Source organism: Bactrocera neohumeralis, chromosome 5 (assembly GCF_024586455.1).
Source record: "Bactrocera neohumeralis isolate Rockhampton chromosome 5, APGP_CSIRO_Bneo_wtdbg2-racon-allhic-juicebox.fasta_v2, whole genome shotgun sequence".
Classification (NCBI taxonomy): Eukaryota; Metazoa; Arthropoda; class Insecta; order Diptera; family Tephritidae; genus Bactrocera; species Bactrocera neohumeralis.
Genome location: NC_065922.1, coordinates 23,186,276 through 23,213,893, shown reverse-complemented (window position 1 = coordinate 23,213,893; position 27,618 = coordinate 23,186,276). Strand labels below are relative to the sequence as shown.

Sequence of the window (27,618 nt, the reverse complement as noted above, 5' to 3'; positions counted from 1 at the left end):
CATCAAAAGTTGTAAACTTCAGCGAAAAGTTGTTTATTTAAGCAATCACAAGTTTGGCATATATTTAGAAATTATTTTAGGGCTTTCAGTGTTAAAAATTATTGAATTATTAGTTGAAGTTAAGTTATTAGTTGTTGCTTTCTTCTTCAAGTAACACTTGATATCCTGAAGAAGGATTAGGAATGTCAAGGTATCTAGTTTCGCGAGCACTCATTAACAGTGACATATGACTTATTCCCATTATAATGATCACTTTTGTTTAAAAAAAACACTTTTTAAATTAGGAAAGAAAGCCAGCTTTAAGCTTTATGGCTGCCATAATGCAATTTCAAGCTAATCAATTTATAGCGTAAGGAGCATATTTGCTGTATGATAACTATGTCAGCGATAGTTTTTTTTATGTTATAAGGTGTTTACCAAAGCTCTCATGTTAAGCTACGTAGATTCAACTTGCGAAAGGAATTACCAAACCACATTTTCACGAATTTTAATACAAATCTTTACTATCGTCTTTAATACGAACTTATGGACCAATACAAGCATGCCACCGTCTTATCCAATTTTTCGTATATTCTGACAAAAAGTACCCGGAAATTCTAAATATCACCCAAAATATTTAATTATTCATCAGTATTATTGTCTTACCTTCAAAGTATCCCGATCATGGTCTTCAGCTCCTTCAGCGAATTTTGTTTTATCTCTTCGATAGACTGAAAATTGGTTCCACGGAGCGGCAATTTCAGCTCGGGTTACAAAAAAAAATCACACGGAGCCATATCTGATGAAGAGGTTGAAGGGGTCGAAGGTCAGCCAGATCGAGGGATACTTTCAAAGATCTCTCGACCGTCTATGAAGGCTTTATATCACACTTAGTTGTGTTTTTAATAAAACTGAATCACCGTAAGCCTTTTACAACATTCGTATTGACTTCGCACACGAAGTTTGTTTAGAGATACAAAATTTGAGACAAATTCTTTGTGAGATATTTTTGCTCATTGTAAAAATCGCAACGCACCTGGTTGACAGATTGCACTCATATTTGGCATAGTAATTAAGGACAGTAGGACATTTAATTACAATTTCCGGGTGCTTTTTTGTCTTAATGTGCTTATTATACGCCTCTGCTGGGATGGCCTTCATTGCCTTAAACGAAATTTTTGATTTTTTGACTTTGGCTAATATTTGGAATGCCTTTCTCTAGAATTTTGGACAGTTTCGAAATCATATTTATAAATCCACCTCTCGTCCCCAGTAGGGGTGCATTTGATGGGGGATTAGGGTTTTCAGCTACGCTGCCAAGGATCTTTTTTCCGGCCTTTACTCAACGTCCCTTTTTGCAAAATACACAGGGGTTTGGTACGAGTACAAGTCTAATATTGTTACGCTTCATACCAAAAACATTAACCAAAACTTGTTTAGTCGGTCCAGGAGAGATGTTGAGTTGCTCTGCTATATTTTTATGCCAGCATGAGGAATTCTTTACCCTAACTTAATCGAAGTTATCGTCATTAACATGTAACAAGTTTACAATGAATTCACAATCTTCTTTGAATTTTTTGTTCCACTAAAATACTCGTATTTGTAGTCGTGATTTCATTGGAAACACAAAATTTCAAGCAAACTCAGTGCTCATTTGTTGGAAACGCCAATATCAAAACCGCATATAGCTGCTATACAAATTGACCGTTCAAAATCAAGTTCATACTTGAACATTTTCTTAATTTGACTAGACATCTTCCTACGATTTACCCAGAGGTGCAAAAACCAAGAGTTGTCGGTCCGTAATTCCGGCCTCCTTTTACGAATAGCTTCGCGCAATTGACGCATAACACTCAAATAGTATTTCTTGTTGACGGATTGGCCAGTCAGAAGAAATTCGGAGCGCACCACACCTCGATAATCGAAAAAAACTGTCAACCTAACCTAGATTTTTGACCTGCTCCGACGTGTTTTTTTCAGTTTCGAAATGCATCGCCAGTAATAATAATACTTTTCATGACATCCTGGTAGTCGGAATACATTGTTTCACATTGAGTGATTTTGGAACAGTAGCGCTTTCTCTTTTCTAAGGCCCAAATGATCTTTGAAAATTGTATTTACTGATCCTTTCGATATTCGTGCAATGAGTCTCCGCAGGACACTGGCCATCTCTTTGCATTCCCCACCAACTCATCTGACACCCCTCTCCCTTTGGTCTGACCTTGTCGATCCAGCAGGTTTCTTGGACCTTCCGTTGGATGACGTCCACGACAACTTAGCTAATCCTTAGCATCCTAACGAGAACTAGGTACCCGCTATAACAACAACTACTACATATTTCATTATTTTATTGATAGTGTTGATCATCGGTTGATGTTGATGGCCGTCCTGGACGTGGTTCGTCATCAACACGTTCTCGACCCTAAACTATCAGTTTAGTAATAGAGGAAATATCTAACTATTATGCCAAGATGCGCCTTACATTAAAATTACACACATTTTTATAAACAAAAACTTAGTGTCTTTTATATTAATAGTAGAATACACAGTGTTCAACTTAAATTATTTAAAAGCTAACAAAAAAATATGTTTATATGTATACTTATTTAAAATTACGTAATTATAACTTTACACGTTTTCAAAATAAAAAAAAATAATACATCACACGCTACCAGTGTATACTGGGTATACCCCTACAACTTTCTACACCTGCTACGCCTTACAATATGCATTGCAAAAAATACTCTCATATGCAGTCCAGCCCAAACCTATTGGTTACACTCTCGTTTGTTGACGCTGGCGCAACTCTGCCTCATCACCTTCGAACGCCCTATTCTCCATGCCGTTGGCTAACGTTTGCGCCTGCGCCACAACCGCTGCTCGCGCTTCAGTATCCCGTTGCACACATTCGGCCGCATGCTCGGCCTGTTCGAGATTTTCATGTATCACATTCGTTACGATGCCGTTTAATTGACCCTTCGCCTCACTCGCCAATGCTATCGCCTCAATCGCATTGATATTACCATTCGCGTCTTTGGCGTCCAGACAATCAGCTTTGCCAGCGCCAGCTTCACTATCGGCGGCTTGTGCAATAGCCTTGCGCTGTTGTTTGCGCTGGAAGTTGTACATCCAACTGTGGGTAGATTTGACATTCATAAATAACACGGTTATTAGACAGCTAATCTGTGACTTACAGGAAAATAAACACTGCGGGGGCGGTGAGTGCGCCGCCTAACAAATAGAAAGCGCCGGGTAATACTTTCAACGTGGCCGCATACAAAGTGGTGTACATGGGTGCGAAAACCATAGGCATCAGCGCTTCGGCAACACCGAACAATGAGTTCACTTTGCCCAGTTCATCTTTGCGCACCAGCTTGGTGGCAATCGAACGCATCGCTATGAAGGCAGTACCGTTAAAGATCTCCACAATCGCACCAACATACATATGCCAGGGCACGGTAGCAAAAGCGTAAACGAAACCCGATAGAATCTTGGACATACTCGAAATAACGCCGACCAGCGCATCATCGATCTTCAACTTGTGCGAAAGTATGCCGACGCAGAAAAGTACGCCTAAACGAAAGTAAGATGGGAACAATTTAAATAGCAAACTTTATTATAACCTCAAAATACGTACCAACTAGACCGGTGACCATCGCATAGGTTGAAAATACGCTGAACTCCACCTCACTCCAGTTGAAGCGGAAACGTGTAAAAAGATATGTCACAGACATTTCACCTGGTTTTGAAAAACGAAAGCAATTGATAACCACTTTAAGTTGCTAGGCATGAAAAATTGTCTCACCATGCATTGGTCCAATAACAACCATCACAACAACCATTAGCATTATGACACGCTGACGACGCTGATTTTCGCCTCGTTTAAAGGCCACCCGGAAAGTCTCCACCACGTGATCCTTGTCGAAGAAATCGGCTAATAAACTCTTGCGCTCGCCCTTCGGCACACTCTTCTCTGGTTTGGCACGCGGTTCAGCTAAGAAGAATAAACCATATAGGAACGAGAACAAATAGAGACTTGCTGAGATGGAGAAAACGCCATAGAAACCAATTTGTCTGGAAATAAAAATATATAGGTGATTACTTAATATTTTCTATAGACAAAATATGCTTTTGTGAGCAATGCTAGGAAAGAAAAACAGTAGTTCTAGACGAAGTCGAAGCCGAGGCCGTAATTGTCTAAAACTAGTTGGGTTTTTTATCGTGAGTTTTAGCAAATATGAATCAAGAAACTCTAAAGTGAGATATACTAAGGTGGTTAAGTGCATGTCTGACGATGCACCCAGGTCTTCAGGAGAGCCATTGTGAAGCCATCGGAACTAAAATCCTGCTATACTCTATTAAATTATCTCTGAAGCACCCTGTGCTCCTGATGAAGTTCATTAATACAAATTTTTCTCTACGATTGTGTCGGATAGTAAGAAGTGTGTTGGGCTCCTTTAATTTTGGTACCAAACCTTATAAAGTATATATATTATAGAACTTAGAATATTTACTCACTTCAACAGCAGTCCACTGAACGCCATACCGATCGGTACGCCCACCGAAAAGCATACATTCAATATGCCAATACGTAGCGTACGCTCTTCTTCCGTAGTAATATCTGCTATATAACTGAAGACACCCATTAGCATCGTAAACCAACCACCACTTAGCGATGGAAATATGGCTTCCGTCAAAGCGGCCACCTCCATCGGCGTACGTTCGAAGTACACACAAAGTATGAGACCTACGGTACCCAGAAATTCGCCAATAATCGGTATGAGAATACAAGGTTTTCGCCGATGATGCCGATCACTCCACGAGCCCCAAAACAAAATGAGCAGACAGGGAAACATCGATTGTATCACAGTTTTCCAGGCGGCCATGCGTGCGACCATCTGTTGCACGGTCTCCTCCTCGCTGCAATTGTGTAAGTTACACAGTGAGAGGTTTGCAAAGCTAATTATTATTACAATGATTTTACTTACAGCGTATAATTGGCGGTATCTCTGCGTGTGAGCGCATCACACACCACTTCGCCATAGTCCATGTTAACGCGACACGCCTTTTCTAAATTCAGATTTTGCGTCGCCAAACCCGACAGCACACTGGGCATAATGTATGCGGCTAGGATGGGCTCTACGGTGATATTATTGATGACCTTTTGCAGTTTCTCACGCCAAGTCAACTTCGGTTTCTGCGGCGGCTTTTCGTTGGCTTCCACGCTTTTCACTGTGATAGGCGTTATAGTTGCAATGGCCATATTTGTACCCGCCGGGCTGGCGGTAGTCGTGTCGGCCGCACTATGACCCATTTTGATAGGGGTAAACTTGAACGAGAAAAAGTATGATGTTTTTGTTAGTTCGTAGTTTTATATGAAAGTCTAAAAATTAGCCTTAAATAAATAATCTTAATATAAAAACAAGATAAGAACCTTCCTCCCCACAAGTTTAAAATTATTTCAGGAATTGGTACCGATTTTATTTTTAGTGACCACATAAGAGCAAATAATACCTGATGAGACAAAATCAAAGCAAAAAAACAAAATCAAGCTTGATTTTCTGTTACACTTCCAGCTGAAGCTTTGTTTATAGCGTCATTTTCAGGTCAAAATATTTGTTTTCAGCTAAGTAATACTAAAAACAATTCGACACAAGTATTGATTGGTGGTAACTCCAATTAATAAACGTCGAGGTTCACTGTTGAAATAGTACTCAACTCTGGTTACCGCGAGCTATTTTATTTATAGATTTTTCTTATCCTAATTCATTTATATATGTAACACATACATACATATTTGTATTATGTATATAAGTATATATTTTAATATTAATCTAATGTACATAACGGATTATGGTCATTCGCTGCCAAGTCGGGACTGTGCTGTGGATGACTCATCAAAAATGCAATTGATTCAGTCGTAGTGAAGAGTAATCCGTTTTCGGTGATTGGGTTTTTTGATTTCTTGAAAGACAATGGGCAACCAAATGGTTGGGTATCACTCAGACTGCAGTTTACTTTCGAGCTCAAACGATTCATCACCTGTCATAGACGTGTTTCGAAGCACTTTTATCGTATTTTTTAACTTTCTCTCGACCAATCCACATGAGTCTTTTTTCAGCGGTGGAAAAAAATATTTCTACAATCATGCAATATTGAATGTATGCTAGTCTCACTAATGTCTATAGTTGTCTCCATCTACGATAGCTCACATGACGATCTTGCAAAATCAGTTTGCGCACAGCACCAACAGTTTCCGGAACAACCGCTGATTTTAGACAACCTTCACGAAATTCATCTTAAAGTGATCTAAGACCTCGATTGAATTCACCATACCAACGATAAACACTGGCCCTTGTTTGAGCTTCATTGCCAAAAACTGACTTAAGTTCTTCGATGCACTGTTGCTGAGTTAATCCACGCCGAAAAGTTGCAAAAAATAAACGCCCGACAATTTTCGTCATATAATTTTAAATTTTTACCGAGATGAATATTTTAAGTTACTGTAAGCAACACACGAACTCATATATCAAAACTGAACTTTATTATAGCTTCAGTGCAACTGAAGTTAAAGTTTTTCCACCGTTCTTCAATAGCAGATCATGCCGATTGTCTATATATTGAGTGATACATACTGTCAGTCAAATGAAATATGTAGTAAAAAACTGAGAATCAAATGACCTTCTTTATTGTAAGTACGTACGAGGTTTGTCAAAAAGTATAGACAATTTTATGTTTCTAAAGGAAGTTTAATTTGTTTATGTATTGTAAATGTTTTTTTCCAAACCTCGAAACAGTCGGTAACTCTTTTTTGGTATGGCCTTCAGGACCTTCTTCGATTCAGTTTCTATCTCCTCAATCCTATCATTTGACCTTTTGAATTTGCAGAATAGCCAAAAGCCGCACGAAGCCAAGTCAGGTGAATATGATGGTTGCCATATGAGTCGAATTTTAGGCGAAAAGACGCGAAAAATCAAAGCAGTATAACATGGTACATGTGACTGAGTTTGGAACCAACGGAGACTTGACGCGTTTGAGACACAAAACAATCTACAAAATGGCTTAGGCTGAGCCAAATCAGCAGCGACTTTAAGCCAAATCTTTGGCGTAGCCCTCGCCGGTAGAGGATGACAACAAAATGAGCAAGTTCTTTGCTTAATAAAATCAACCATTATATTAATTATTTTTATTGCAAAAATCTAAAGCTTCACTTTTAGTTGCTTACAAAAGTGCATGTAATTCGGAGATCTTTAAACCTTTTGACAAACAGATGCTTGGCAATTATTATACATAGTTCCACGAACATAAAAAAAATATACCTACCTTCCTGATAACATAGCGAAAATGCAAAATTCACGTTACTTTCTGTACAAACCTCGTGTGCACTTACTCAACACAAAGCTCAAAGGTTAATAAACTTTTCTCATTTGCCTAGTAAACTAAGTGTTTACCCTTTGAAATACATAAAGTTGTAATTACTTAAAACATTGACAACATGTGGCAACATTATTTATTGCTCATAGTACTTTTGCAGATTCGGCAGCAGAGACACGAACTAGAAAGTCTGAACTCTGTCACCTATGGGGTAGTTTGACAAACTTTTGAACTTTATTCAAATAATTTTTTGTAGCAATTTTTTAGCAAAACAACAAATTTTCAGTTAATACATACTAAGTTGTTTTAAGACAAATCATTTATAAATACTCGCCGGAAAGACCTACATACTATATACTTACATACAAATGTATGAAAGTCATCTGATAAAATTTGACGGCGACCGAGCCATTTAAACAGCGCGCGCAAACCGGACCGGCGACTTAAAGATTTTTTTTATTTTACATACATACGTGAAAATTTTTTTTTTGTCAGTGCGGTTCTAATTTGATTAGGTGATATGTACTTTGAATGGATTATGACGACGTGAAAGCCACAAACACAGATGTGTGAGTATAAGTATATCGCTTAATAAGCTTATTGCCGCGTGATTATCCAAGTTTACATGAAATTTAAATATAGAAATCGGAAGGTGCCTACAAGTTGCGTATGTGTGCATGTGTAACAAAATAAAAATAAAAACAAAAACAACAACAACAATATATCTTCTTCTGCTAGTCGATTCGATCCGCCTTTGTTGTGTTTTCATTGTCGCTCGCATCTTCTTTTTTCTTATGATTTCGAGATGGGCTTATTGCTATTGTTGTTCTGTTTGTTATTGCTTTCTAGTAATAGTTGTTTACGTAGCGCTGTTGTTGTTATTGTTGCCTGACATTGTTACCGGCAACAAGTGATTATAGCGCGCTGTTCTATTTTATATATGCGTACATACATGAAATCTGTCATATGCTTATGTACATATGTATATACTCAAACATATCTCGAAACATATTTCTATACCGACAATGCTCTTATTCAACGTGTGTGCATGTGTAGCAGCGATTAACAAAACAAATCTACGCGAATAATTGATAAATAAGATTAAGGTGATGCCCCTACACACCCACAATTTCTTCGACTCTTGACCACATACATATGTATAACATGCATATGTACACGTTTGCTTGTTTACTTCTGTTTATATACAAACACCGCTATTTACTTATGTTTATGTGTGTGTATGCATCCATATGTTTGTATCATCTATTATCTGGCGTTGACATAAATCACTTAAATTGCTTTTTGTCTATTTTGCGTAGTCATCGGCGGCGACGCCGACGCTGGCGGCAACACCTAAGCGTCAGCTCAGACTTATAGATTTCGGCGTCTGTAACTTAAAACGTCTGCAAAGCTTTGTGCGTTGAATCTGTTTTTATTTTTATTTTTTTCTATATTTCATTTATTTATTTTTTCTTCTTTTACTTTTGTTTTTGCTTTTGTATCACTCAGAGTGTGTATTATTGTTATTGCTTGTTTTTGGTTTTTTTTCTTTGCAAATTGCTCGAGTATTTTCTAGTGTAAATTTTTATTGCCAGTGTTAGCAATAAACCGGCGATAGCTGAGCTTTGCCTTTCTATTTCATTAGAGGTGAATTTTTAGAATTCTAAAATAGAATGAGTTGTCATTTTTTCTTTGCTTTCCAATAGTTTTGTTGTAAAACAAGCTAATATTTAAACGTAAGTAATATATTATGGAGTACGGAAAATATGGGCAATTATTGGCTAGAAAGCGAAATCGAAGACAGAAAAATTTATCGGTAATTAAATTTAATTCAGTAGGGTTTTAAAGGTGATTTTATCTAATTCCAGTATGCTAATAATAAAATAGAATGTAGTATTATTTTGTTATTTAACTTCAGATAATAGATTTGACTTATTTTTGCGCAGTCAGTTGGAAAATATTTGAGTTATATATAAGTCTCAAAGTTATTTGTTTCTTTTGCAATATAATTTTATTATTATTACTTAGGAAAAAGTTGAAGTTAGGCAGAACTTCCACTACGTGTCACCAGAGGCAAAAGATTATCAAAACAAAGAAACGGTAAAAACGGCTGTCGAAGCAATAATAGCCTTCATTTTTGATTTGACAGACTTTGAAAGGCTATAGTGGTCAGATCTACCCAATATATTCGGAGATTATAGCGCTTCCTTTGGAAAATAATCTTCTTCGAATTGCATGAGGATATCTTGTCAAGAAAAAAGTTTTCCAAACAAAGACTTAATTTTGATGGTCAGTTTGTATGGCAGCTACATCCTGTAGTGGTCCAATAGCGGTGATTCCGACAAACAAGCGGCTTCTTGGAGAGAAAAACACATTTGCAAAACTTCAGATCGATATCTCAAAAACTGAAAGACTAGTTATGAGAAATGGAGATTCAAATCGCTGGGCTTTTCTCGCTGCTCATTTATATACAATATATACATATGGTATATACTTTATATCCGTATGGTCGTCGACATTTCTTTCATGGTACTAAAAACTTCTTAATAAACTTAATAAACTCTTTTCAGGGAATTTTAAGCCCAATGTGGCTATCTTCAGCTAAATAAGTAAGTATTGCTTTTTGTGTGTTTAGTGGAGTTAAAAGAATTTACGTCGATAGATGGCGCTAGCGTTAACTTATGGGGTACCATGGTTTTTTCGGGTAAAAAACAGCCGCTTTTCAATAATTTTTTTTCATATAAAAAATTATATATTTTATTAGAATTTATTATTGTTACAAACATACACTATTAACAAAGAAATTCTGAAATTTTTGAAAAAAAAAAAAATATTTTAAACTGGGCCATTGCGACACTATTTCTGGTGACCCTTCGGAAAAAAGATGCGCCTTCGTTGGCAGGATAGCTCCTTACAGGATCATATAAAGAGAAAATATACGTGTTTTAACTTAGAACTTGGTCGAAAGAAAAAAACTGAAAATTGGATTTTTGTCAGACATTTGAGAAAAAAAACTAAAATTTCTGTACAAATTTCGCGAATTTTTATACCCTTAACGAAGTTTGTAACATCCAGAAGGAAACGTCGCAGACCCTATAACGTATATATACGAGTATAAGTGATCAGTATGTTGAGCTGAGTCGATTTAGCCATGTCCGTCTGTCCGTTCGTCCGTCCGTCCGTCTGTATATATATACGAACTAGTCCCTCAGTTTTTAAGATATCGTTTTGAAATTTTGCAAACGGCATTTTCTCTTCAAGATGCTGCGCATTTGTCGGAACTGTCGATATCGGACCACTATAACATATAGCTGCCATACAAACTGAACGATCGGAGTCAAGTTCTTGTATGGAAAGCTTTCATATTTGACAATGTATCTTCACAAAAGTTGGCACAGGTCATTTTTTAGGGCAACAATGCAATCTCCGAAGAAATTGTTCAGATCGGCTTACTATAGCATATAGCTGCCATGCAAACTGAACGATCGGAAAAAAGTTGTTGTATGGAAAACTTCTGCATTTGACAAGATATATTCAGAAATTGTTCAGATCGGCTTACTATAGCGTATAGCTGACATACAAACCGAACGATCGGAATAAAGAGCTTGCATGGAAAACTTTCGCATTCGACGTGGTATCTTTACGAAATTTGACACGGATTACTGCTTAAGGTAATAATATAATCTCCGAAAAAATTGCTCGGATCGGATTACTATAGCACATAGCTTCCATATAAACTGAACACATAGTTTTTTTTTCAAATACTTGTATCGAATAAAAAAATTCTTTGTCCAAGTCTTTAAGAATTGTATCGGTTAAGTAGTTCTCGAGAAATCTTGCCAACCAAGTTGAAAAGCACAGTTCCGAGAAAAACGCGTTTAAAGACGGCGCACTTAGTTTCGCTAGACTCGAGTACACAAGTTCTCAAGGCTATATCTGCGAAACTATTACTTTAAAATTATTTTAAAAATTTAGGACAATATTTTAAAAAGTTCCAATAGTAAATACAGGCTTTTGAATTAGAGAACTAGATCTAGTTTGGCTCAATCAAAATAATCAAGTCACAATCTCGTCAGCACGATGCAAACTCTCTCTTTCCTAAACTTCAGTAACTATCTCTTAGGCGCCGTTAGTGCCAACGCAGTTAATACAGTGCTCTGAAATCCGTTAATGGAGGCCCCTATTATTAGCAAAGGCAACAACAAATAACAAACATTTTCTTGTCATTATAATTTATAGCGCTTGTAAATCGATAAACAATTGTGTCAACGAATAAACAGATGTTTTAGCGAAAATAAAACTTGTGTCAAGAAAAGAAGAAGAGAATTTCGCAAAACAGCCGCCGGATAGGTAAACATTAACTCAGTTTGCAATAACAAAAAAATTAAAATGTGTATCAAAGAAAAATGTAGATAATGTATAAAATCTTAAAATAATATTCGTCTGGCAGATATACAGATGTATGCCATTTGCACGAGTATATGTTTTATTATTTCAGGCTTGGAATGCATTGATATATAATCCACTTATATATATATAAGCATATTAATATGTTTATCACCTGCTTGCTTATATATACACATAGAAGATTAATATAACATTATCTATTATGTCAGCCTAAGCTTTGAAAATGCTACACTCAAACACTCTTACTTATAAACTATTTTCTTTCGTGTGAAAATGCATATTCAGTCGTGCGTGACCGCCATGCGTGCAAATATTTTGTTGATATATTTTTCATAAATTGTTTTAGCATTTTTCTGTATTTCATTACTGCCTACAAAACGAAGATCAGAGAAAAAGCACGCAACTTTCAGATAACGCAATTACAGGTATGTGTAACCCAGCTGAGCTCAGCTGATTGCACGATCTACTAAACGCATTGCTGCTTTATCAAACTGTATGTAGTTAGAATAACTTACAGTGAATGGGAAAAATACGAATTTTTCAAAGCACAATAACAAACATTCTAAAGAATTTTCGACATATAATCTTAGAATTTATTTAAGAACGAATAATCGAAAATAAAGCTTATTAACGCTACAGAAAGTGGGCTTAAAACTCTTTTAATTGTTGCGGAAGGCATCCGAAGACCTCATGAGTAAAAGGTACCTCGCATTTGAACTCTATATCAGTAAGAAACCACTGTATTCGCTTGACTTAGCTACGTGTGAGATCTGGCTATTCAGCAAACTCAAACGAACGCTTCATGGAAACCGTTTTGAGTCAATGACAGAGTACGTGTTCAGAGTCTATGTACACGTCGGACAATATGAGTCAGTTGGAAATCCAGAACCCCAGGTTGTCTATCTATCCACAAATGTATGTCCGAAACCAGTCTGTGTGTCCACCGCGCTTAGCATGAAGTTTGCCACTGTTGCTGCCACAATGCGATGCTTTTGATTCTCTCATCTCTTTTTACTGCTAAACGTCTCTGATAAGTTATATTTTCGCCCGAAATCGTCACACTGTATGTCAAGCGGCGCCATACTGACTAATTCCTCAGCAGCGTTATTTGATATGTTTCGGAAAGTACTTATCATGCGTATTGCAGAAAGCCTATGCATTGCGTTAATTGGTCTAGCATATTATCTTATGTCTAGCGCCTGTATCTACATATATTGGAGTCGTATACAGTATAACTGAACTCATTACCTTAGCTACTAAAAGTCGTCGGCTGGAGCGTACACAGCCTTTATTTTCCACCATTCTAAATAAAGCAAGTGCTCCTTGTATTTGAGTCTTGAGTAAACTATTACACCATGGTACTTCAACTGTGGCTGTGAAGTAATCCTTTCTTCAATTTTCCTGAAGCTTATGAACAAGACTGTGAAGTAATCCTTTCTTCAATTTTCCTGGAGCTTATGAACAAGACTTCTGTCTTCTGTTCAGCCAACTCTAGACTCATGGTAACAAACCATTTATGCAGTCATTGCATTTGATCCGGAAGGTCATCCAAATTTTTAGCCACTGCTGCCACTTGAGGTCATCGTATAGAGCTTTTATTATGTTTGCCCACTTTACTCGTACGAAGTTGAAAGCATTCTTCACATCCAGGGTTATTGGCGCGCAGTATCAACCACTTCTCTTAGTGCGTCATAGTGATATATGTATGTATGTTGCATATTGTTTATGCTGCATGACGTTGTTTTCAAGTGCCAATGTGCATTTTTAATCAATTGCCAAAAGGTATATCTTAGGTCAATATGTTATCATATGTATACATCTTAACCTAAATAAATATGTTTGTATATTTAAGTGTTTAATGCAGGTGTATCACATTGGAATGTCTATGTGTTTGTGTGTTTGTTTATGTTTTGTACTGTCGCAGCATTATCAATAATAATCAATGACGTTTGAACATATTGCTAAAGGAAAGAATGTAATTATATAAAATGTGTGGACTGTATGTGTTTTCTTAATAAGCATTATAAGAATAAAATTAAAATTAAATATTCTGCTCCTCAACGCACATGTTCATTTTTGAACACCATCTGATTGTTCGATTCGCCACTTCCATTATTTAGCGAATCGAAGAGATTTTATACTTAAGACTTTCTCTCATTACATTACTAACTGTTTTTTTTTTTTTTAATAAAACAAAAACAGTTTCGGATATCTATGAAATTCTATATTTCTGAAAAATGACATTCGATGCCATTATGTATGAAACTCGATTTTTTTTTGCATGGCCACCACGGGCACTCTTGTAGAAGTCCAGACGCTGAACACAATTTTCGACGGTTTTCAAGCATAAATCGGCCGATACTACAGCAATTTCACATTCGATATTCGTACGAAGTTCATCAATCGTCGCTGGCTTGCTCCCATAGACCATAGGATTGACGTAGCCTCACAGAAAATAGTCTAACGGCGTCAAATTGCTCGACCGACGCTGTCATTTGACTGGGCCATTTCGTGAGATAACGCGTAGACCAAACTTGGTTTTCAATAAATCTATTGTGACGCTGTATGGGTTGTGGCGCCGTGCTGTTGGAACCACATATTGTCCAAGTCCTTGACATCCAATTCGGAACAAAAAGATTTGGTTATCATTGAGCGGTAGCGATTCCCATTCACAGTAACGTACCGGTCTTGATCATCACGGAAGAAGTACGGCCCAATAACACCGCCGGCCCATAAACCACACCAAACCTTAATTTTTTTCGGATGCAATGGTCTTGAAGATGATCGCTGAAAATGATTTTCGATGAAAATCTGAATCATTTTCAAGTTGTTGCTTCACGTACACACGTACAACACGGTTTCAGTTCTTGCGTCAATTTGATCTTGTAAGGATGTAGGTCAAGATATTTTCGCAAAATTCGCCAAAACGACGTCACAGGGATGCCCAACGCTTGAGAACGGCGTGTGGGAGACTGATTTCGGTCTTCCTTAATTGGCACTTCTTTATCTCACTGGCACGAGCAAATTTTGTACTTTCCCAGTGGATTTAAATTTTTCCACTAGACGCTCAATTGTTGGTCTGACAGGACGATTATGACTACCACAAATTGGACGTAGCGCTCTTAAAGTTCAGGCCACTGACTACGAATTTCAGTAGTAAATTTTAATAATTTCGACTCGTTGTTGGATCCATGATGAAATATATACTGAAATGTATACTTTTGTAGCGTTCCTATTGAAAACTCCGTCATTTTCTATAATTTTAAATTATTAGGTTTTTTCAACACGCTTGTATAAGGCTAAAAGAAGTTTATTCGCATGCCAATATTTCAATGTTGCCTACATTTAGGGCGATTATATTTAAATAATAATATTTTATATATACTTTTCGGCCGATTTACTATTTAACAATAATTTAAGAACATATAAAATAATTTTTTTTCACAGCTTCGCACTGGCTACCATTCTTTAAAAAATTAGAATAAAAAAAATATTTTGCCTACTTTTAGGCTATGGCACACTCTTTATTTTACTAATTCATAGAATAATATATTTTCCTGTCATTATTATGAGACAAAACACAATTAAGTTCATGTTTTATTCCAACACACCGTGCGAGCTAACACCACAAAGTTTCTCGGTCAGCTCGAGTGATTCAAATGTCAAGGTCAGGTGCATACAATACCTTATACTAGGTATTTAATTAATAACATACGCCCACTTGTAGCCTTTACGGCTAACTTTTTGATATACACACGCTTAATTAAAGCAACTGATGAGTACTTACATAAAGATCTAAGCTAATCTACAGCTCAAGCCATATTTAGAGCAAATTTCAAATATATATAAGTATGTTTTAGTGTTTGTAAATATATTTTGAGACTTATGCTTGTAATGGTGCATACAGCAATTAGTTTCGGTGGCTTATATTATATAATTTCTCTTCATGGACTATTGCTCTGGCTCAATTGCATAGCTGAACGCTAATCGTGGGTTGACATGAAAAACACAATAAGTGCGATTTGCGTAAAATTAATAATAGAAAAATTATTCATTCCAAATATTAATAACAATTGCAATATTTAATATATATGTTAACAGCAAATGAAAACAAAATCAAAATAATTTAAAATATAAAATAAAATTATGAAAAAATGCAATAAATTAGAATTAGTAAAATTAATCATTTAATAACAGAAATTTTATTAAGATAACACACAATTCAAAATATTTTCAAAAATTAATATTTAAATCACATTTATGTATTTAATCTGGTTCAACTAATTTTTATGTGCAAAATTTACATAAAGTACATAAATCAAATTAATTAAAATTGCATTTAATCTAATTTCCACGCAAACCCATGGGTTATTTTTGTCTTTCGCGTGTTAAAATACTAAATTTATAGTTTTAGATCACCCACACATACATTTTAGTGCTTTTATATTATATTTAGGTGCGCGTGTTCAGAAAGTGCGCATCCATTCGTGTCTCTATGTCAGTTCAATAAACGTTTAATTGTCAGCACACGATGTACTCGTGCAACAACAACAACAAAGAGACAACCATTTCTTTGTTTATAAGTTTGGTCGTATTTATAGTAAATATTAGCACGTTTAATTTACATTCCCGCGAAGTAAATCGTAAGTTGCTGAAACTAGCTTCGTGTAAAATTTGTAGAAATGAAAATCCATAATGCGACACTCAATATGTGGGGAAGTGTCAATATGCTCGGTTAGTGAAGCAAAAGCATGTTAATTAAAAAAAGAAAAATTGTAAATATTGCGTCTTAGACTGTCTACTGTCTCTGATCTTTTTCTTAACTCACGCCATTCCATTTCTCTATTTTGAAAATGCTTTCTATTCGTTCAACCATTTTGCAACTGTGATGTTAAAGACTATTACTATTAACAAAAAAATTCTGAAATTTTTGGAAAAAATTACTTTAAACTCGGACATTGCGACGACATTTCCGGTGACCCCTCAGAAAAAAGGTGCGCCCGCGTTGGCAGGATCATCTAAAGTGAAAAAATACGTGTTTCAGTTAAAGCCTTAACTTAGAACTTGGTGAAAAAACTGAAAACCGGATTTTTGGCAGACATTTTTACAAAAAAAATTAAAATTTCACGACATTTTTTTCCAAAGAGTTGTAATCGAAAAAATATTCTTCTTCCAAGTCTTTAAGAACTGTATCTGTGTAAAATTCCGTGAAGATCGCTTTGAGCAGTTCTCGAGAAATCTTGCCAATCGACTTAAAAATCACAGTTTTGAGAAAAACGCGTTTAAAGACGGCGCACTTAGCCTAGCTAGCCTCAAGCGCAGAAGTTCTTAAGGCTGTATCTCTGAAAATATTACTCGTATCAACTTGAAACAAGGATAATATTCTGGAGGTATTGTAGAGTATATACTGTGATCAAATTGATTTTGTTTTTTATTTATTTATTTTTAATTTATACTTCGCGTATTTTCGAATCGGTAAATTTTGTTTTCTGTAAGTTGGTAGTACTGTTAGTGACAAATATGCTAAATTTCACGTGAAAATATTCATTAGTGTTTCAGATACGCGTCGTTTTGTGAGGCTTTAAAAGTGAAGAATTTATTGTACAAAAAAGTGCGAAAATGCACCATCTCATACTGCATTGGTTATTCGTGATCATTTCAACTAATATCGTGCCGGAACCACGGCATTCGCCTGATTTACCTTCGTGTAACTTCTGGCTATTCAGCAAATTCACATGACCACTCCGAGGACACCGTTTTGACTCAATTGAGGATATAAATGCTGAATCGAAGAAGGCTCTGATGGCATAAGTGTATTGCAGAGGGAGGGGATTACTTTGAAGGAGATGAAATGGACAAAATTCACCTTTCAATTTGATCATAGTAGTAATAAGACAATAAAAAATCGATTTTTTAAAACCCTTAAACCCATGTAACCCCATAAATACCAACACAGACCTCTTAGCTCATTAAAGATTTGAGTTTAATTGATATAAACTAGTTTTACAAATATTTTGGAAACTTTTTAAGAATATACTTATAACTCAAAAAGATGACTCGAGATCTTTCACCAAGCCGAACGCCAAAAAATGTTTAGGACGGAGTTTTACTCAAATACTCATCTTTGCCTTCTTTATTAATTTATATTCACTTTTTAAATACGTCTAACATATACTTCGAAGGAAATGGTCATATAATGATCAGAAATGATCGTTTTCGTACAAATATACTTTTCTTTACAAAGTTGTCATTTTCATTATCATATTCAGTTTATAACGTATTCAGATATCCCTCTCCTAATAGTTTTATAGTATATGGCCCCAAACGTAAGCAACACTTTTAATTTTATCTTTTTTATAAAGAGTTTTATCCGCGCTAGTTCAGGGAACTGCCATAAGCTAAAATTATTTATTTTAAATTTGGAATTAATGACTCGTTTCAAAATAATGAATATTATATTGTGAAGCCCAGTAAAAGTCGCAAAAGAGATTTTTGCCAAATCTGCTATGGCTGCCACATTCCTCAAGCGTGTCAGCACCGACAATGGTGCTTAGGTTTATGTATATGATGTTTAAATTAAAGAGTTATGTAATTAGCACCGCAATGCACAGAAACCCAAAGGAAACTAATAAGTACCACAAAGCTTCTTTATCAGCACCGAATAACCCAAAAGAAATACGTTAAAATCGATCGAAAGTCGTTTTTATAGCTTGGTAAAGTACGAATTCTTTCGGTAGGGCCAAAGGAATGGTTACGATTAATAGTTGATCACATTTGGAAATTTAAATAAACTAAATGATCTTACGCAGCTGGATTTGGGTAAAATGTTGATGGACTTTTCCCCACTAATTTGCTCAATTCATCCTACATTTTGTGTCAAACATGCCAAAAAAGTCATCACTCAATCACATTATTGGCCACATTTGAAAACAAATTAATTATAATCCAAGCTGAGGCCTGGAGATATTTAAAGATTCCAATGGAGCTTAGTCTCATATGCTACATAACATCTTTGAAAATCAAATTTGTATCTAAAACTAATTATAACTATAGTTCTTGAAGCATGAAAAAATTTTCCGTCTAATCTCTCATACTTCCAGAGTGTCTTCAGTAAAATAAAAAAAATAGTATTAATTAAAAAAATATTACATAAAAAGTTTTAATCACTTTCAATTACTCACACTCGCAGAAAAACTGTATATAAATACCAACATACACACAAACTCTCGCACAAACAATTAAACACACTTGCTACAGTTAAAGCCCGTTCTGTCGCTCAATTACGGTATTTTCGTCACCAAATTAATTGCCACTAAGTGCAGTTCGTAAATTAAAAATCTCCAACAAAGACTAACTAACCGGGATATCTACAAACCCATACATAGACATGCACATATCATAGACATTCATACCGACACATACACACTCATACACACATCTAAATTTGTAATAATAGAATCGCAGTTGAATAATAAGCATCGCTCGAATGCTTGAAATAAATGCTATGTACTTTATAACAACCCCAGAGAAGGAACTAAAGTTGTTGTAATGTGCATAAAGCGATAATTTTTGTAGAAAAGAAGCAAAAAAAATTGCTGCGGGTAGTCATTAAAAATGATTGAAATAAAAGCTTATGTGTTTGTATATAAACAATTCTAGAGGCGGCGAAATTTAAGGACAATACTAAATACGCAAATGTTTCATTCAGAAAAAAAGCGCAACAGCTGGCGCGTGCAACGAATTCCGCTATGTCACGGAGCATTTGGACAATACATACGCTCGATAATGGAACTAATTTTTGTTCTGACTTAGTTAATTTCGCTACAAAAATGCTATAATGTGTACATATATTTAAAATTGGCGTTCATTAGTTGTACTTTGCGTTTCGCAATGAGCTTAGTTAAGCTTAACCGGAAGATGACACTTTCGCCGATTCGCCGATGACTAATCAATGAGCAGGTACGCGCAATTTGCATAATTAAGCAAAAAGTACTGTTACTTCATCGGTTCATTTCCGTTTTCGGCACCTACTCATGCTTGAGAAAGATGATTGAGATTACGGTCGAGTAATCTCAAGGAGATGACTCAGACCTCGGCAGTCTACGTAAACAAAAGAAACACGGGCTTTTCCTGGCAAAAAACTGTCTATTCTTTAGGTTAGTTTAGATTAGGAGTCGATCATAACATGGATCTCACTTGGACTGATCCGTTGGAGTACCCACGAACTGGATCATAAAACCATTAAAAATCGACGAAGCGTTTTAAGCCTCCTTCAAATTTGTTTGAGGCAACTAATGCCAGTTTCGGCTATGTCTTTTGGTTTGCCGAAGGTAAGACTGCCGAGACGTTTCAGCCTGAAAGGCTGGGCAAAGGACGTGAAAGTGCCACCTCATCCTCTTTCATACAACTTTGACAGCTCCGACAAATTTCTTAACCTAACCGATACCTTTGAACAGTGTCCAGTAAAAACTCCTACGATTGCGGCAAGATTAAATTTTCTTAAGACAAGTAGTTCAGTAGATCTCCTGCGTTCTACTCTAGGCCAAAAGAGAACAGCGCTTTCTAAGCCTACACGAGGTCCATTGGTCCAGTGCTAGAGTGCTGGAGATCCAAATCGATCCCATTCCACAGTGAGCGGGGCAAGCATGCCACCTCTGGCTAGCTCATCAACTTCGCAGTTGCTAGCGATTCAGCTGTAATCAGGCACCGAGTCTGATGATGAAGTAACTTGATGCTATTTCCAGTGAGGACAGATATACCTTTACTAGCTTTGAGCGCATGATGTGTACCACCTTGTTAGCAACCACTGCCTGAAAAACGCTACAGTGATCTGTTAGCCTAAGGCAAAGATTGACAGAGAGCTGCGTGCAGAAAACTCTCCCTGAAAACGTCCCTCTTAGCTTCGACCCAATACGCTATTTTCTACCTCTCACATTTTATTTAAAATCAAGCCTACTTCGGCGAGCAGAAAGGAATATAAAATGGTCATGGGGTATTCATAGTGATCTAGTAATCAGCAAGATTCCTAGAAATTGTTGACGCTTGGCTGAATCAAAGTCAATAATATAGAGACGTCAATAAATCTTAACTAAATAGGGCAACTGTTAAAGTTAATCACTGATTTGAGCTAGTTTTTGTGAAATTAAAGGGAAAAATTTCAGTGTACTTACTTATTAAAGTCTTTATAGCAGCCAATGAAAATAAGTGCTATCAACGAATTGAAGTTAATTTTAAGCAAGATTAAACAACAACTTTTAATAAAGTCAAAAACAAATAAAATCAACAGCTCAAACAACGAATTGTGCAATAAAATAACAACTTGCCAAATTAAATACGAATTAGCAACACTTCAAGGTTTCGATCAAATAAAAATATTATATATAATATGTATTAGCCGTCTTCGATACGCCACTATCGTCGTCTGAGCTCTGCTATTTTTACAAATAATAGTTTATATGTGTGTGAGGAGGAAATAGCCATGTGCTCACGCAAGTTAAAAAAGTTCTCTGAGCGCCATTTACTTGGGAGTGACCAGAAACGATTCTTTTACCTATGTCTCAAACAGCTCACGACTTTCGGTCTTAGACCAAGTATACTCTGGGTAGCCAAAAAACATCCGTTTGAAGGCGAGAATTATTTATATGTGGAAACAATTGCTGTTACTATCCAGAATTCAATCAAAGAGGAAGCGAGAGTATGCTGGTAGCTCATTAAGCTGATAAATAATGTTTGCTATTAAATCTCCAATCTATTATACCAGTCTATGGCGATTATACCAGTTGTTTGTTCGATCCGTTACACTTCAAGGTCTGGTAAATTGAAAGCAGCTATTACATATTATATGCTCAGTTAAATATGTTTAAACATATATATATGTGTAATTATTTGTTAATTTAATATCGTACACACGACTTCACCATATTAACTTTTCTTATTTACCGATTTTTTGTAGCAGATTTATTGCCTTGAACTTTTTAGCACCCCAAAAAACAAAAACATCAATGCAGTCAAACAGCTATAAGTAATCATATGCAACGCTACTCGTTTTTCATTCATATGTATACAAGTATGTATATGTGTATACAATACATACATACATTATGCACACATATGTATATACCGTATAGACGTACGTTTACACCGTTTAACTAAAAACTATCCTTCATGGTTAAATCTAAAAATAACAAAAAAGCAATTTTTTTAAGCTTCAACAGCCGCGAATGTTTTATGGCTGCGTTTGTGTGCTTGTGTGTATTTTTTGGTGTGCAACTTGCAGCGCGCATGCTTGCGTTTAGATGCCACATGCGATCGTTTATGGAAAATCATAAACAATTAGTGAGTTATGAGCCGTTAAAGGTTAGCTTTTAGGCATCAAACTTGAAAATTGCAGCTCTTTGATTTTCGATTTTTTTTCTTTGTTTTAGTTTTTTTTTATATCTTTACACTTTTTATATGCTATTTACACGAGTGATAAAAGGTGCATACGCAAGTGCAATGACTTTTGTTGGTTTTCACAGCGCACAGTTCCATACGCAAGACTGAAAATTGCAACACTGTTGAATAACATGTTCTTTATTCAACAAAGCAATTTTCTTTTCTTGTTCATTTATTAAGTTTAACAATCGCACTGGAAATATAAAATTTTGAAATTTTGCTTTATTGGCAAAAACGATGGCTTATGTATATTGCAATATTGATTTTCTGACATATGTTAAACATACATACATTAGAGTGGGTCAAAAAAAACACAAATTGGTGATAAACAGCTCTAAGCAAGCCTCTCCAAGTATGAGCTTTTAATTGTAACGGGAATGTCTTCGAGTAGCGAGTCGCGTTTGCAGTCAAAAAAAGAGAGAGGCCGAAATGAGTGAGTATGAAGTGGTTGACGAGCTTGACACCTATAAGAAAAGCTCTCCACTTACGAGGTTTTATAGGTAATGGAAAAGTCCTCCGCCCAACGGTTTTCTATTTTTTTCTTATTATCAGATAGATAGATATCTCTCCGCTGCAACACGGCACTCCTCATCGTACCAGCTGTTCTTTTGACTTTTCCGAAAACCGATGGTTCTGTTTGCAGCTGTACGTAAGGAGCTTACAATGCCGTCCCACATTTCTCTTATTCCGAGTTTCTGAAGAGTGCTCTCAGAGGGCAGGAGTGCAAGTCGAGTAGAAAATCGTTCGGCTGTCTGTCGTAATTGCAGCTTCTAGACGTCTAAGCTTCTTTGTGTTTGTTGATGTGCGTTGTTTGCTGCAACAAGATAGTGGTCCGAGTCGATATTGGGACCTCGGAGCGCACACACATCTAAAACACTGGTGACATGTCTCCCGTTTATCACAACATGATCGATCCGGTTGGTGGTTTTTCGATCCGGAGACAGCCAGGTGGCTTGATGAATTTTCTTAGCTGGAATCTGGTACTACAGATAACCATATTTCGAGCCCCGTCGATTTGGGGATGTTTCTTCGTGGAAGCTAAATTTACCGACTGAAGATACCTTCCTTGCCCACCCTGGGCAAGTTAAAGTCGCCAAGAACGATTTTGATATCGTGGCGGGGGCAGCTGTCATAGTTGCGTCGTCGTCCTTCTTTTCCGTCGCGGCGTAAGCACAAATCAGCGATATGTTGAAGAACTTCGCTTTGAGGCGGATTGTGGCTACACTTTCATCTACCAGTGTGAATGCCAGGACTCGGCGACTCCTATCACGAATCCCACACCGAATTTGCGCTCCTTTATATAGCCACTGTAGTAAATGCCACAAGGACCTACTCGTCTCAGTCCTTATCCCGTTCATCGAACTTATTGGACGGAAGTGATGCCAGCCTTTACTCTTACGAGGATATCAACCAGCTGGGCAGCGGCACCCTTCCAATGAAGGGACCAGACTTAACACGTTAGCAGTGATCGTCATTCAAGGGAGGTTAATAATCCCAGGCTATTTTGATCTTTTCATTGGGTGTGTTTTTTTAAGTGGCGGGTCAACTCAAGAAAGAATTTTTGCTTTTAAGAATTTTACTCAAATAACACCCACTCCCGCCGGCATCAAATTTCAATACCCACAAATAATTACGAAAAAAAACTTCAACAGGTGGCTGTGCTCTAAGCTGTTTACAGGTTTCCATTTAGTTTCCTTCTCAACGAGACCACAACAAACCAATTTTTATGCAATCTCCCTATACTACGCACTTACAAACACACATACATACATACATACTTATTACTGACACACATACATACACACACAGCTACATGCAAGAGTATTGGTGAATTAGCGCAAATTATTTTTAAGTAGCCAACAATAACAACAACAGCAATAAAAGCACACACAATGCTGCCGCTGCAACTAAGCGCTTTACAATGCCCGCTCACAGCATTAGCAACAACAACACTACACAACATATAAAGCTTGAACTAAAAGAAAAAAAGGAGGAAAAGGCAAAAAAGCAAAAAACACAACGAAACACACACCAACTAGCAAATAAAATCCGATTAAAGATTTTATTATAGCACAATAGAATTTCAAATTTCCAAGCGCACATCAAATAAGCGTACGAACAACAACAAAAAATGCAGCGATATAAAATAAATTGTTGTATTTAGAATGAGATTTTGTTGCTGTAGTAGCGCAGCGAACGATTTAGTTTATTTTCAGCTAATTGCTGTTGGCATTTCAAATAGGTAAAAATGTAAAAATTGTGAGCTAATAAAAAACGGATTACCTTTTATGGTGGACTGCAGGAAATTCACACAATTCGCGAATACGGCAACACTGGCGAAAAAGTTCAAACAAAATGTTTGCACTCAAAATGAAATAATTGCGCGGGCTTAGAGTACTCTCATGTAATTAGCGGTGTTTAATTGTAACTGCAAATGCAAATGTTTGTATGATAACTTTCCTTAAGCGGCAAATAAAAGTTTACTGCTTTTTATTGTTGTAAATTTACCGCAATTAATTGTGATTTTCAGTTATTTGCTGTTGTTTTTGTTTCGCCGGTTCATAGCAGAAGGAAACTGCTCGTTTTAAAGCGGATATTTTATTTTTGTTGTTGTGTTTAATGTAACATGTTTCTGCAAAACAAGAGTGTTTGGGAAATATTTTTATTTATGGCTTTCTTGCCGCTTTTTTTATTTTTAAAATTTTTAAAAATTATTGTGTGAAAAGTATTTTGTGTATTTATTTCGTTTTATTTATTTTTTTCATAGTATGTAAGAAATTTGAACAAAAAGTTTATAAAGTATAAAAACCAGGCGAATTGGAATTTTTTTAATATACTTGTTGCTTAAAAAAACATATATATTATTATGTTAAATATATTTATTTTAAAAAATACTTAGTTAATGAAAATATACATTATTATATTAAATATATTTATTTAAAATATTATTGCAATTTTAATTTTTTTTAAATTTTTTTATATATTTTTTTTAAATTTCTTAAATTTCAATTTAATTATACATATTTTTAATTTATTATTTTATTTCATATATATGAATAAAAATATTTAATTTCATAATATGCAAAATCTTCAAATAATTTTATACTTTTTCAAAAGTTTTAGATTGTTTTATGTAAATTTACACATTTATTCATTTCATTAAATTTTTAAATATTTTTTATTTATATTTTTTTATCAAATTTAATTATTTTTAATTTAAGGACTATGATATATAAAATATATTTTCTATCAGCATATATTTTTTTATTAATTCTTTATTATTAGTTTTTAATTATTTCAATTATTAAATTGTACGTGTTAAATTATTTAAATTAAATTTTAAAAAAATATTACCCATATAAAAAAAATTTTGTTATACCAATTTTGTATTAAATTTTCCTAATAAATTTTTTAATTATTTACTTGGTAATAATTACTTAAATTCGTAATAGTTTTTTATTATAATATTTTTCCTAACTTTTTACAATATTTTGAAACCAAAATTTTTCAATCACTTATTTTATTGCATTATTATGTATATTACGCCTTTTTTATTTTGATTTGAGTTTTTGATTTTTTTTTGTAATTTTTACATTGTTAACTTTTATTTTATTTGCTTTGATTTTTTTTTTTTTTGCTTTACATTGGTAAGTTTTATTTTATTTATTATTTTATTTTCTAAATTAATTATTTTTCTGCTTATTTTTGGAATATTAAAAAAATAATTTTTAATGTTTTACTTAATTATAATTATTTTATTTTTAATTACTAATACTTTAGCAATATTTTCACATACAAATCAATTTTATGTTTTTTAACTCAATAAATTTATTATCTTTTTCCGAAAATATCTCTTTTTTATAACAAGAAATCAATTTAAATGTTTTAAGTTTTAAACTTATACATATCTCTTTATATTTAAAATTTATATTTTTGATATATCTTTTTTTTATTCAAAATATTTATCTCTTTTTTATAACTAAATTATTAAAAATAATTTATAAAAGTTAAATCAAAAAATTAATTTAATTTTATTTTATTTATCTTTAATTTTATCATAATCAAAAAGTTTATTTCTTATTTATATAAAATATTTTTTTTATTTAAACTAATTCAATATTTATTTTTATTTTTGTTCAATAAATAAAATATTAATTATTTATTTTTTAATTTTCATAAATTTAAATTTTATTTTTTTTATTTTTAATATAAATTTTAATAATTTTATTTTAATTTTTTAAAGTATATTTTAGTTAATCAATATTTTTGTAAAGATTATTGATATAAATCAAAACTCTTATTTTTTATTTTTCAAAACTGCTTAGAGTCCACTATAACCCGGAATAGCATGCCAACTCAAAAAGTTCTACAACACTCATACGCTCCCGTGTCCCACCAAGCGACAGGAGAGCACTTATACGCAGGCGCATACCGTTTTCAAGCCGAAAATGTCAATTTTCGCGCAACTACACAATACTTTTCACATTTCTCGCATAATTAGCAAATATGCACGAGTTTCAATATTATTTTCTAATTGATTACACACGAAAATAATTTTTGAATATTTCTACTGCACACACAAGCTGCAGCCAGTGCAACTGCGTATGCAACGAAAGAGCTCAAAAGCAATTTCTAGTTGTTTCACCTTCAATTCGCAGACAATTTATTCGCCTTTACGTTGATTGCTTTCATTTACTACAGTTACTTTGCCACTTATACGCATGCTTTGCGACTTTACGCTTATTTGGATATTTTAGAAATTTGTCGTTGGCGCGCTCACCTAACGCTCGTTACCACCGTACACCACACTATTTCACCAGCTCTTTTCTGTTTATTAATGTTGTTTTTGTCAAATTTTTTTCGAAATTACTTTTCTTTTCTTTTTCAACTTTTTGCCAGTTCAATCTCACTATACTTCTTCACATTCGGCAGCGTATTTCGAAAGTAACGAACCAGCGGCGGCGACTTGAGCGCAGCGACTGAAATTTGAATTTTACGTTTCGAGTTGATGAAGTCGCGCGCGCACACACGCCAAGTCGCTTCGCGTCGCGTCTCGACGCTATGAGGCGAATCAAGCCCAGCGAAGCCAAAGCTAAACCAAGTTCAACGGCAACGGTGACAGCAGCGGTGGCGCAGCTACAGTTACAACGGCGGCAACGCAGGCGCGGCACACACACATATACTTATATATGGATATACATATACATATGTATATATATATGTGTGTGTATTTGTGGGCACATTGTTGTCTAGCGCTCAAACAAAAAAGCAACAAAATTTACGTGTATTTCACTGTGACATACATACATACTAACGTGTGCCCACAAAGCGGTAAATATGTCTGCATGTTAATATGTCAACGCCTTTGTCGTCGCTGGCTAGATAAACGAAGCGCTGCCCAGAAAAAAAATCTAAAAAAAATAA

At 35.0% G+C, this 27,618-nt stretch overlaps 2 protein-coding genes across 3 annotated transcripts in view; one reads left to right on the top strand and one right to left on the bottom strand.

The window, feature by feature from the left end:
- LOC126758615 (high mobility group protein DSP1) overlaps nucleotides 1-27,618 on the top strand; it is a 273,973-nt gene that overhangs the window by 113,084 nt on the left and 133,271 nt on the right. The window lies entirely within an intron of this gene.
- Nucleotides 2,311-27,188, bottom strand: LOC126758617 (solute carrier family 46 member 3). Of its 2 annotated transcripts, XM_050472960.1 has the most exons (9): nucleotides 26,840-27,188; nucleotides 24,703-24,826; nucleotides 24,478-24,622; nucleotides 4,968-5,308; nucleotides 4,498-4,899; nucleotides 3,785-4,053; nucleotides 3,617-3,718; nucleotides 3,174-3,552; nucleotides 2,311-3,112 (listed from the first exon to the last, which is right to left on the bottom strand). In XM_050472960.1, the coding sequence occupies exons 4-9, from the start codon at nucleotides 5,291-5,293 to the stop codon at nucleotides 2,755-2,757; spliced, it is 1,836 nt and encodes a 611-aa protein (XP_050328917.1). In that variant the 5' UTR covers nucleotides 5,294-5,308; nucleotides 24,478-24,622; nucleotides 24,703-24,826; nucleotides 26,840-27,188; the 3' UTR covers nucleotides 2,311-2,754. The 2 variants fall into 2 exon arrangements, with proteins under 2 accessions (XP_050328917.1, XP_050328919.1); XM_050472962.1 differs by having other exon boundaries at nucleotides 24,478-24,826; nucleotides 26,975-27,188.